The sequence below is a fragment of the Oculina patagonica genome, chromosome 4, assembly GCF_052425735.1.
Source record: "Oculina patagonica isolate OP01 chromosome 4, crgOcupat, whole genome shotgun sequence".
Classification (NCBI taxonomy): domain Eukaryota; kingdom Metazoa; phylum Cnidaria; class Anthozoa; order Scleractinia; family Oculinidae; genus Oculina; species Oculina patagonica.
In genome coordinates, this window is record NC_135761.1 from 24,627,974 (window position 1) to 24,640,417 (window position 12,444).

At 38.8% G+C, this 12,444-nt stretch overlaps 2 protein-coding genes across 3 annotated transcripts in view; one reads left to right on the top strand and one right to left on the bottom strand.

The window, feature by feature from the left end:
- LOC144649978 (proline-rich transmembrane protein 4-like) overlaps positions 1-6,004 on the top strand; it is a 29,009-nt gene extending 23,005 nt beyond the window's left edge. Inside the window, exons 1-2 of one of the 2 annotated variants that reach the window (XM_078509599.1) lie at positions 1,786-1,827; positions 3,749-6,004. In XM_078509599.1, the coding sequence (XP_078365725.1) occupies positions 3,760-4,743 (984 nt within the window). In that variant the 5' untranslated portion in view covers positions 1,786-1,827; positions 3,749-3,759 and the 3' untranslated portion in view covers positions 4,744-6,004. Of the gene's footprint in view, positions 1-1,785; positions 1,828-3,748 lie in introns of those variants that run through there. The other variant, XM_078509598.1, reaches the window with a different exon arrangement.
- A 2,785-nt stretch (positions 6,005-8,789) lies between these two features.
- Positions 8,790-10,137, bottom strand: LOC144649996 (uncharacterized). The gene has a single exon (XM_078509626.1). It carries the CDS (start codon positions 10,016-10,018, stop codon positions 9,527-9,529), a length of 492 nt encoding a protein of 163 aa, XP_078365752.1. The 5' UTR covers positions 10,019-10,137; the 3' UTR covers positions 8,790-9,526.
- Between the last annotated feature and the right edge of the window lie 2,307 nt (positions 10,138-12,444).

Consider the following 12,444-nt stretch of genomic DNA (forward strand, 5'->3'; position numbering starts at 1 on the left):
GCCTTGTTTTGACTGTGTTGTGGTTCGTTTTGGTGTGGACTCCCTCTCTCTGATTAGTAAGTTACCTACATTTAATATTCATTTCCAATCTTTCAATAGTACAGCATGTGATTCAAATTCTTCCAGGTTGCATTGATCGACGACTGAGGGAAGTATGTGCGACTTCTGGTAAGAGTATTAAGTCACCGCTCTGTGCTGTATTGCATTTTGTTGTCAGGTTGCTAACTTGATGAAGAATCGCCACGCTCTTGACTTTGGTGGCCATATGCATTGTGCCAAACAAACTAACCGAGTTGTGTAGCTCAAGACTGTCTCCCAATTTTCTCTTCTTACACAAAATATCCCGTCGAACGCACTTTACTTATCTTTGATTACTGCTAGGTAATATATTTGTCTTCCTTTCGCTTTTGGGAGTGATTAAGACATTTTATTTATCTCGTGAAAGTTTAGGGACTAAATGTATCAAATAGTGACTCGTTTCACATTCTTAAGACCGACAGGGCTGGGAAATTTCAATTCGATTTAATCAGTACGTTTTGTTGGTATTCAGATGAAACTTGGTTGTATGAACTTGGGTTTCAAAACCCCAATTTTTGTACTTCTGATACAGGAGAGTTTATTTTGTCAAGATGTTGGTATAACGTAACGTCGTATTTTTTGGTAAAATTATCGTTGAAGAGAATGACTTTTTGCTGTTATTTCTGCGGGTCCTCTCTATTCAATTTCACCAGAATTAACTACCGAAGGGTTCTCTGATCGAATCTCAGTGAGTCTCGATAAGACCAATAATAAATACTTATTCCTACTAAGATCGAAAATCTTCAACATTTAAAATGTTAATACGTTTCCAGTTTGGGCAAGAATTAATAGCACTGACGGTTTCTTGCCTATCATGTTTAGACCTGATTAAAAATATAACACAAACAGCGGTGAGAAACATTATGAAAAATCGCATTTTTATAAACTTGACGTTTCGTATGCTAAGCTACATACATTTTCAAAAGTATGACCGTAAATTTTTGGCAACTATTTATATATTGTATGAAAGGGGTCTGGAACCGAGACGTGACAAGATCACAGCAGTACTAATTTTACATTTTGGTTATAGTAACAACCCTCACTGCCGACATTGGCATTAACGAAGGTTGTAGTTCATTAATGTATAGGTCTCTTTAATCTTGCAGTGGAGGTCAGTTTGCCTGACGCGAGGATTTCAAAATGATCCCATTTGATGTTATAATGTTTATCACCGCTGTTTGTGTTATATTTTTAATCAAGTTACGATGGCCTAAAACCAAGAGTCTATATGATACATGTTTAGACCTATTCACATGGTAATTCACAAAGTTTTGTCTTCCTATACCAATTTACCAGTGCAGGTGTTATTAGCGGGATCCTAGGAGGTTTGAAAGTGCAGAGTCATAGGTTTTAGTGCAGAAAACGCCCAAAGCTGTTTGAAAAATGCTGACTGTTGGCTGACCGATGACGCCACGCTACCGGCCTGAATCCGGTTCCAATTCTTAATTAAAACAGGCTGTAGCTAGTTCAAGAAACTTGACTTACCGTCAAAGAAATGTTTCATTTCTAGCTGGTAAAGTGGACGCTTTTGGAAAACGGTGAAGCTATATATCTGTATCTGTACATGTATCACCTAATATCGTGCGTAAAGCGTCATTTTTTGGTTGTATCTTCCTTTTCTTCCGGCGGAGATCAAGTATCAACATTAGAGAAAAACGTCCAATATTAGGGCTTTGTACTGCGAGATATTATTAGATGTGATACACATCTCAGGTGACATTGTTAATCAGCTTTTGTTTCAAAGGAAAGGTAAGTTTCACTTTAAAGCTATCGATCTTAAGCATCGACGGTAGGTAGAAATGCTCTTTTTAAGCGAGCACAGCCGCTTTTTCAAGTGCCTCCGCATAACCTTGGATCTGTCACGGGAGAACGAGGTATTCAAGGCTCGTACCAGCTCTGCTTGTTCATATGCTTCTGATCCAAACAATTTGGGGTCCAACACCTTTTCAAATTTACGGTAAAAAAATGGTTTCATTTGATTTAGAAGGTCTTTACCTATATTATTATCCTGATAATGGAAATTTACGTTAAACGGTAACCCAAGCATTAATTGTTGCTCAGTTATGGACCCGGTCGTCGTATTTTTAGAATTTGTCGATAAATGAGCTAAAAAATGTACTCAGTGCAGAATGCAACAAAATAAGAGGAAAAATACACCTCAAAGTTTGTGCTGAGAAGAGTTTAATTTGTTTTTCTTTTATGCAGTATTTTTCAAACATCACGGAAAACATTACTGAACTATTACGAACGACTGACGCACATAAGACTATTTGCAAAACTTTTATCTACACGAAAGGCTATCACACCTGCCTCTATTTGAATTGTATTTTAATATTTAATCACGTAGCCTTAATTTTGAGGTTTGGTGATGTTTTCTTGTTGTGAAACTTGAGACAGAAGAGATAAAGAAATAACTTGAGTACCACAGTAAATTGAATTAATAGAATTGTTTTCGATTTCGAGTGCTTTTTTATGAGTCTTCGTATTAAATCGATAGCGTGGGTAATGTTTTGAAACGCAGTTGATATATTGCATAATTGGCTTATTCACAGTTGTTTTTTCAGAGTTTTCAATTATTTCGCGATGACTCAGTTACAAAACTGTTTCCAGTTGTTCTTGAAAAGAAGTATTACAAAAAGCAGATTCAGTTGCATGAGATTTAATTCAAAGTTATCTCGGCTTGAAGCTGTGTTTGTTAGATGCATAATTATAGCGACCTCGTGGACGGTCATGATATTGGAATTAAAAAATCGCTTCAGGCGATATGTTCATAAATGTGCAAAGTCAATAAATAAGGTGATATTAGAGAATCAGTTCCTAATGAACATTTGTTGTGACTTCCTATAAACCCAAAGTTTAGAGTTTTATTTTAGAAAACCTCGTTCGCTCAACTTTTGTAACGCTTTTCTCATTACACCCCCTGAAGTTTCAAAAAAGTTAACGAGCCATTAAAGATTTATTTATCGTGGGAAGATGTTCGATGAGTCATTTTTTCGCTTTAGATATACCATGAAATATGTATTTTTCATGCTTTGTTAGGTATTTCCGATCACGCTTCGTATCGCAAACACCTCGTGATAGAAATGAGGGCAGAAAAAAGAATCCATGCATAATTGAAATCACCAGTTAATTAAAAACCCACTCTGTCAGGTGGCTCTCTCACAACAACATTAGCGTAAGCCCGTAAGGAGGTAAGTTTTCACAAGAAAAATTTAAACCAAACTTTACTCCTCAAATGCGTTTCTCGCCATTTGATTTTAGCAAGCGATCTTGAAAATTGAAGACCTATATACTACGCCAATTCAATCATCTTCTAATGAATGAGTTTATGTGACCTTGCTGTGGCGAAAGTCTCAATATAAGCAGTTAACATTTGAAGTCATGTCAACTGTTGAAAATTACAACCAGTTAAATTGAGTTGTAGATGATGAAATTTAGTTTAAAAAATAAGTGATTTTACTTGCCTACCTTAATTAAATATTTTTGTGCACGGTTAATATTTCGATAAGATCGAGTTCCTTGACCGTTGACTTTTCCCCTCTAATTTCGATATTTTTAGAACGCTGTATTTGTTTTAAATGGTATAAATTACTGATAATGTTTTTTTTTTCATTCAAACTGCAACAGTAATCAACGAATTATGTTAATATCTCAGTTTTAATCCGCACAGACTTATGAAGTATGTCGAGCTCCACACCTAAACGTGTTGAACAACCCACGGAAGCTTTAGCCGAGCCGGGACCCGATTGGCCAGTTGCGAAGAAAATTTGGGGATTGGCATGGGAGATGCATTGGATTGGCTTCGGCGTCCTGTTTGGCTTAGTAGCAATTCATTCTTTAATTGCCCTGGTGATGGTGACGAAAAGAAAAGGATTTGGTCGCAAGCCCTTGTTTGTAGCTATCAACGCGTTGCTGTTTACCCTTGGAGCCACGCGAGCCGTGTACTTGTTGTTAGATCCGTACGAGTCCAGAGAAAATGGCGTGGAAGATCCAAAGTGGATGACGCTACTTCTCTTCGGAATTGCCTACCCGTGCCTTACATCAGCGTTTTCCCTGATTCACTTGGCTTTCCTTGAGGTCACAAAGATGAGAATTGTACCGAGCAAGCTGCAGAATGTAAAATTCCTAACTGGTGTCATTGTTATCCACTTTATTATCGTCTTCACAGCAGAGTCATCATCGTCCATAAAGCCAGAACTGGACGCCCTTTTGATCGTGTGTCAGTCGTTCTTCATTCTCTGGGGCTTGATGCTCTCCGGCAGTTTCATCTACAGCGGATGCAAGGTGATCAACCGCGTGGAAAACGTTCAGGGGCAACTCGATGCCATTGAAAGAAACGAACGTCTAAGAAACAAGCAACAAAAGCCCAGCACGACCAAAGTGGCCAAGATCACGCTAGGCACAAGTTTCTTGGGCATCGTTGTGTGCGGCTTGCAGTTTTACTCCATGATAGGCGTGTATGGCATGTACAGCACAGTCGTGAATCCTTCTCCTTGGCCGTGGTTGGCTTTTCAGTCAAGTTTTCGCCTGGTTGAGCTTGCCATGGCTGGAACCATCGCTTACAGTGTGATGCAACCGGAAGGAGGCAAGAAGAAAATAAGCGTCACTAGCGTGGTTGTGCAGTCAAAGATGGCCCCAGTGGAGAAAACCGTTAGCATAAAATGAACTGATGTTTAGCCTTGATGTCCTGTACCCTAGAGAAAGATCGTTTCAAATCGTAACAAACAAGCCAGTTCGGATATTACACCGGTCGTAAGAGAGATATAAACTTAAGCTGAGCCAGGGATTTGGTTTTCATGCAAAGCCGACAACCCTGGTTTATCAGTTTAAGCTGAACTTGATGCTAGCTTAAGTACAGAACAGCTGGAAATATAAAGTACAATTTAAAGACGCTGTGAAGTGTAGAGTACCAGCGCAAGTTGCATTCTTGCATTTGAAAAATTAGCTTATTATTTATGCCCCAGGTAGTTTTCTTAAGAGTCAGTTGACAAGTCACGGCTTGTGACAAAAAAATACATAGTACTAATTACCCTGAAATATTAATCTACGTTTCATACTGCTAAAACTTTAATTGGATGTTGTAGTTAAAGGGAGACTGTCACCAGTTTCACTTGAAAACTCAAGAGCCAAAAGACATGGAAACTACGAATAATGGTCTAATTTTGTCAAAAAAAAAACACCATGCAAGTGTACTGAACCGATAAAAAAGTGATATCATTGTGATGCCAACAGGAACTTTAGATCTCAACTTGAAAGAGTCAGGCCGATTTTTCAAGTTTTGTCCTTAATGTACTAGGTGCATTTCATGTACGAGAAGACCTATTCGGCAGTTTTAGTATTTTTTACCGAAAAGCATTAAAATCCCCGTGACAGTGTCCCTTAAATTAAAATTGTAACATTTGTAAGCGGGAATACAGATAAACCTTGCTTTTGTTCAATAGTACATACCATTATACCTGTAAGCGAATATAATGCTCTGTTATGCAGTACAGATATATAGAATCTAGTTTGATTAAAAAAAAGTTAGTACGTTGAAAATTGTTATAATTAGCATACACGAGATAGCCGTTGTGCAAATTTGATTAAAAACTTTACTTGGTTTGCATATGTTCTTGTGGTTGATACACGTCTGGCTGAATAACATATCTGTTTAAGGTCATATACACCTGTAGATATCGCGCAATGGATTTCGTCCTTCAACTAGTTTGCAGGCGCCTTCGGGTGATGTAACAATAGTGTAGCCTGCAAGCTTATATATCCCATTCGAACCCAGCTTTCATTCGCCAAATTTAACTGAGTCAAACAAAGACTGTCAAAACACTGAATGAGATTTTTCAAGCCCTCTTGGCCTTGTTTTGTCTGAACTTAAACTAGGCAACGACATTATCATGATTATTGCATTAAACAACTCATGGACGTGGTTCGCTGGAAGGATTGTTTTCAATTGCGTACACAGAGACGGTTAAACGCACGAGAAACAGCTTCATGTCTACGTGGCTGGCGTGGGTTTGAACATCTCCACCGGCAATGTCATAAAACAATTGGTTCCTCTATTAATTATGGTTCACACTTAAAGCTGTGTACTATATAACGAGTTACGAGTGCACCCGGGAAGTTAACGCTTCTTTTGTGCTCTCCAAACTTCCCGCGTGCACCATAACTCGATAGTGTACGCTTAAGCATGAAGCAATTGTTAATTCAAAAGCACTTTACATGAAACAGGAACTATATAAAAAAAAAAAAAACAAGTAAAAGTTAGATCAATTTAGTAGAACATTATTGCGAGTCGCGAGGCGCTGGGTACTACCCAGGCTAACCGCTGACCGCCTGTGGAGTTGCGTGTCAGTCACAGCAGAAGTACAGTAAAAACCCGCGTATAAGAACCTAAAATTTAAGAACCTGTTAGGCTAAAATTTAAATTTTAAACCCCCTTTTCATAAGAACCTATTTAGCCTAAAATTTTCAATAGGTTCATATATATATATATATATATATATTTTTTTTACAAAAATGAATTTTATGGACACTGCAGCATGAAAGACATGCATGCTAGTACTTTGGAAAGATAAACTTACTGTATGGTTATCATCTTATCTGTATTCTAGATAATTATTTAATACAGCAGTATATTCCATATCACATATGCCCTGTAGTAGTTATCTGTGCTGATCGCTAGTGCCTCTATCAAATTAACAACCTATTTAAGAACCTAAGTAGCCTAAAATCCCACTAAAAATCATTTCTATAAGAACCTATTTAGGCTAAGTTGGAAAATTCTAGGTTCTTATACGCGGGTTTCTACTGTACATAATGTACTTCTGGTCACAGCAAAAAAAGGATCAAATATACCAATTGTCAAATATTATTGTTACATATATGGTCATATATCACATTTTGGTGACTAGAGAGAATTTGGTACTGAAACATCACAAGTTGCATAAATTAATAGAAGGTTGCCACTGAATTCGAAATCAGTGAAAAGATGCCGAGCATCTTGCGGCTAAGAGGAGACTGGCCTGTTCCAGGGTCTCGGTAGTTGAGGGAAAGCGAAAAACGCAGGCTTTCCTTCAACTACCGAGAGCCTGAAAGACGGTCCTGGAACAGGCTAAGGGGAGACGAGTTGCACTGCCATCTTTGGAAAAGTTCTGGGCCGAATGAATAAGTGGAACGATTAAATGTAGAGGGCCACACAACGTTAGGAAGACTATGTCACAATGTACTAGACCTCACTCGAGGTGTATAAAACAGTAATTTTGAACGACACTTAAGATATAGAAGGCGTCGGATACTGTTATAGAGAATGTCAGTTAGATATAGAGGGCGTCGGATCATCCCTGTGGACCTTTTCCATGGACCATGTGATGGACCACCCCATATTGTCGAAAGCAAAGTGTACCTGTTAATGTAAGGTTAGACTGGGGACTTGTTGTCCTCCTTAATTTCGCTTGATATTATTTTCTGAAAGACAAATCATTCCATCGCAAGTGCACTGAACGGGAAGGACTGGGCCAGTCACGAACAGGATAGGAGCCCTGTCACGAACTATTTCTAGTTTCGTTGTAAACGAAGTCTAGCTTAGAAATACATGTGTACAGTCAAAAAATACTTGAAAAAGAAGCCAAGTGGAGTGTAAACAAACACGTGCGCAAGGCACCATACTGTATCTAGTGTAGGAAGGTGAACGACGAAAATCAGGCCCGGTGGGTCGATGGACTGGCCGTGTTTTGCCCGCGTTCTGAATGTGAAATCTATGTAAAATAGGGTGAAACATTTTCCGTGTTTCAACATTATCACGTTTAAATTATACTGACAAATGCTATTGAAATTACAGCTGTTTCGAGTTTTCTCAAGCTTTCGCACTGAAAAACACCGACGCAATGTTTTTAATTTATTCCCCTTTATTAACAGTCGTCTAACGTGAGAAACGGTGCTCCACAGCTTACAAAAATAGAATTAAGACATTTTTCTTATGAAATTATCGCCTCTGATTTCGCATCTCGTTAATCCGATTTGCCCATTTCTAAAGAATACCTGCCTCGGGTAAAGCTTGATGCAAATTTCCGCTTATTTGGAACCTTATCTGATCTGCGTGAATATCGCGTGAATATGTTATAATCTGTACTTGAAATTTGCATAATGGCAGTGAAAAGCACTTCAAATGCTTTTCGCGGATCGCATAGATTTCTGGAAAAACTACTGCAGGTTATATTTTAAAGGCCTTCGTAAAAATATATGAAAATGAGGAAAACACACGATAAAATATAATTGGAGTCGACTGGTTCTTGCGTAAATATATAATTATTTTTACAAAGATGATCAAACGGGGATGGCTGAAGTTTGGCTGGCAAGATAAGCTCGCCTGAAGCTCTCTTCCGATTGTTTTTAGACATGTTTGACACATGATCGACTTCCGATGGTCACGAACGACACTAGGTTTAAGGTTCATGGCTATAATTTGAGATATTTATTGTATTTTAATATTTTGAGTCAAGCCTGTCTTGGCCCTATTAAAACCATTGAAGTGTTGCAGTCAAGATGTAGTGCGTTGCCTGTTTTCGACACAGTGACCATATGAATACATTACACATAAACACCGTTTCAAGAAGAAGCCATCAAAATGCATACATATTAAAATCGTGTCGTGTTTAAATACCTCCATCAAACTTTTTCCTTGATCACGATCACACTTAAAAAGAAAAGAGCGAAAAGAGTAGAGTTTCTAATCAATCTTTTATTCGAACACTTCCTATCCTTGTGTGGCGAAAATCGAATAATCTCATTACAAACCATTTACTGTATTTCAATATCAGCACGATAGTGGCTTTGAGGCTGATTGAACAAACCGCGGTCACGCTTCTAAAATATTGACAAAATATCTGCTGTAGAAGGCACTTTAAGAAAGTGCTCTCAAGATTACTTTTCTTGACACAAATAAGCGAATTTTACACGTGTTTACTTAGTGAATTGGGAAGCCTTTGTCTTGTGAAATCGACATTATTGTCTCTTTCACGTGATTTTAACAGGGCTTATTTGATAGCGGTGTTATTGTTAAAATACTGTGAGTGTGATTACACACTTTTCGCACCGCAAAGTAAAATTTGTAGTGCCGTTGGAATGGTTAGAAACTGTATTTACAAAGCCATCAAACAGGGTGAATATAATAACAAACTCAACGCATTTTTAATTTTTATGAGCCAAACATTTCATTACCTCTTTCAAATAGTGCAGGCTGATTCTCCCGCCAAATCATAACTATACAAAACAAAGGTCCACGTTTCACCCCCTTGCAAACAACATTATAGCTAGATTAAAAACTTATATTTAGTTCAACGCTCTTGGTGAACAAGATGCAATACTTGTGGTAGTTCAATTGTCTTCAAGTACCTTGATTTCCTTGTATGGAAAGAACAGAAAAGTGCTGAGTAGTATATTGTGTATTGGTTCGGGTTCATTCACTCTTCACATCTGTTTGTTCATTATTTTGCTCAGAAAGCGACGATGCTCTTGGCTTTCCCCTCTTGTCCTTGCTCCCCACATCTCCTTCTTTGCTCGAATCAGAACCGCTTCGCGTTTTCTTAACTTTTCTCTTCGCTCGCCGCTGTTCCGCCGTGTCAAAATGTTTCTTGTGGCTCAGCGCTCCCGAATCGGCGGCCCTCTCCAAGTGAACGGAAGCAAAGTCCTTCTTGGTCGGATCACCGAAGTGCTTTTCAGAGCTCTCCTTTCGACCTGTTTGAGACACTTCCCACGGCGGTAAACGACTGACCTTTCTTCCAAGGTTCTTCTCGTACATACTCGTCCAAACAGTCGCCTGATCGTCCCTGAAGTCGGAATATTTCTGTTCATACGATTTACCGTAATCATGTACTGCTTCAGCTTCCCAACTTGACATGGGCACCGGGGCGACTTCATCATCTATCTGCATGCTAGGGCAATCGGCCATTTTTATAAACTATTTCCAAATAAAATACGTTTAAAATCAGCTACTGCGTATGTAAGTCTTTTGCCGCGCGGGATACCTCATTAAAAATTCTGTTTACATCTTATATTGGCCCATGCAGTTTGCGTGACCTGAAAGAGACTCCCCCGCGTGTTTAGTATATCATGTTTCACTTGATAACCTTTTCAATTGGTTCACGAAAACAAAAATATCGGGTATTTTATTGAAGTTATTGTGAATTAACACAGGCGTTGATCGTTGTGAATTAACAGCTAGTTATTAGGCCAAAATCAAATAAAATTTAGGATTAGTAACTTTTGCCTTCATCAAGCGTGACTAACAAAACAAGAGCTTCCAAGGTGCTAATTCATGTCGCCATGTTGAATGATAAATAACAAAACACTTATCGCGCATAAATTACATCATGTCTGATTTTCTGTTGCAGTTCCAAATAAAACACGGAATTATAATGTGTTGTGTTTTGGAATACATTGATAAAGACTTGTGCAGAAATATGGAAATATGATTAGACTGTTGTTCTAATTTCATTATCCGATAATTTTTAAAATGTCTTGCGCATGAGTGCCGTGCACGTATTGCATAAATTAATTATATCTGAGCCGTCCAAAGTACGTTTGCATGAGTATTAACTTTTAAAAGATCATAATCTTGCGCGACAGATGAAGGGGCTTAAATTTGCGTTAGTATGGGTCGCGTTTGGACAAATCGTATTTTTGGCTGCGAAATGCAAAAGCAACCATTGGTCTTTAGCAGATTTTTAATTGAGAACTAGAGAAAGAGTTGGTGCAATCATCATTCTTCAACGAGTCCCGAGTAAACGGAGAAGTTCGTGAAGAAGGCGGCAGGACACTGATCGAACAATCGCTAAAATACAATGATTTGAATTCCGTGCGCCAAAAAAACGTAGTGCTTCGTTGCGTGCCACACTCTTCCAGCCAAGAATAGCCAGAGTGTGCAATCGCTCACGATCAAAGACCGTCAGTAGCTCTTCTCTCTCGAGAGGGTCCATCACGAGGGTCGTATTGGGAAAATTTGACTTTAGCCTTAGGCCTAGCACCTGAGGTCTTGGCAGGTACGAACGGATCAAAGCGAGGTGGCCCGCATTCCACAGTACGAACAAGCCTGGTTAATAAAATATTTATTAAACAGCTTAAAAATTAATAAAAATTGATAGACAGAAACTTTACCCGCGGTCGCGGTTTTTTTAATACTGAAAAAATATTGGATCGGCAGTAGAGCATTCTCAGTTGTCGTGGTCGTGTAATAAATGAGCGCGTGGGAGCCGCTGAAAAGGGCGGGGACTCGTTTCCTAATAACCACACTGTTGACAACCACGCCTCTTGTTAATTTCTAGGCCTATAATGCAGGTCATTGAAGGTTAACAGTGTTGGAACGAGCTACGGATGGAGTCAGTTTGTTGTGCTATTTTGAGAGACACTTTAATCCTAAAATGCGTCATAAGGCAGCTGAAAAACTTCGTTGGGGGGATAAGGGGGGGGGGGGGGGTGTAGGGATGCGATAACCTGCGATCAAAACAAGAGTGATGAGAAGGGAGGGAAGGGAGGGAGGGCATGATCTTATAATAGGAAAGACCTGCGATAGACTCGTCATCTCATTATTCCAGGCCAGAAAGGTGGTCTTTCATGCTACAGAATGCGATGCGCCAGCTCCAATGAGCCGTCATCATTGATTGATATTCCGATCCTAAGAAAAATCTTTTAAAAGCAACGCAAAACTTTTAAGCTTTGAGGAAGAGTTGATCTTTCCTAAAGAACGCGGGTTACGCGGCCCAATAATATTATTAATACCATGCGAACGAACCCATGTGGTTTCATTCTCAATTCTAGGCCTCCTTTCTTTTCTATTGAGGGGGTGGCGGGGGGGGGGGGGGGGGGATTAGAGAGATTGTATGGTGGAAAATGAATATGATTGAATTTTATCCGAAAGCAACTTTACTTTGATGCGAATGTACGTTCCTTTAGGTTACAGCGATGGTGATAAAAAGTTGAAGATAAAACTTATTAACAAACAAACTTACCTGAACTTTGAACTAGTGAAATACAGTATAAGGTCACATTTTCTCGACCATGAGTGATTAATTAATTTTTTTTCGCCTGCGTTCCGGACGGTCTGAACCTCCTTTCAGTTTGTAGCTTTTTATAATGTTTTAGGTTCAGTTTTTAATTATTTTACACCGTTTACGACTTTTCCTATACCGCAAATGCAAGAGTTTTTAACACTTATTTAATTCAAGATAGACCTGCGATAGACTTCAAGATAGTTTTTCAAGAACCTACAGACTTCATGAGACTCAAGGAAGGTTATTGTGAAGTTTGTGCACAAAGCTCTACGGCATAATATTATAGAGATTTGAACGTTTGTAACAAACTGATAAATCAATGTCAATT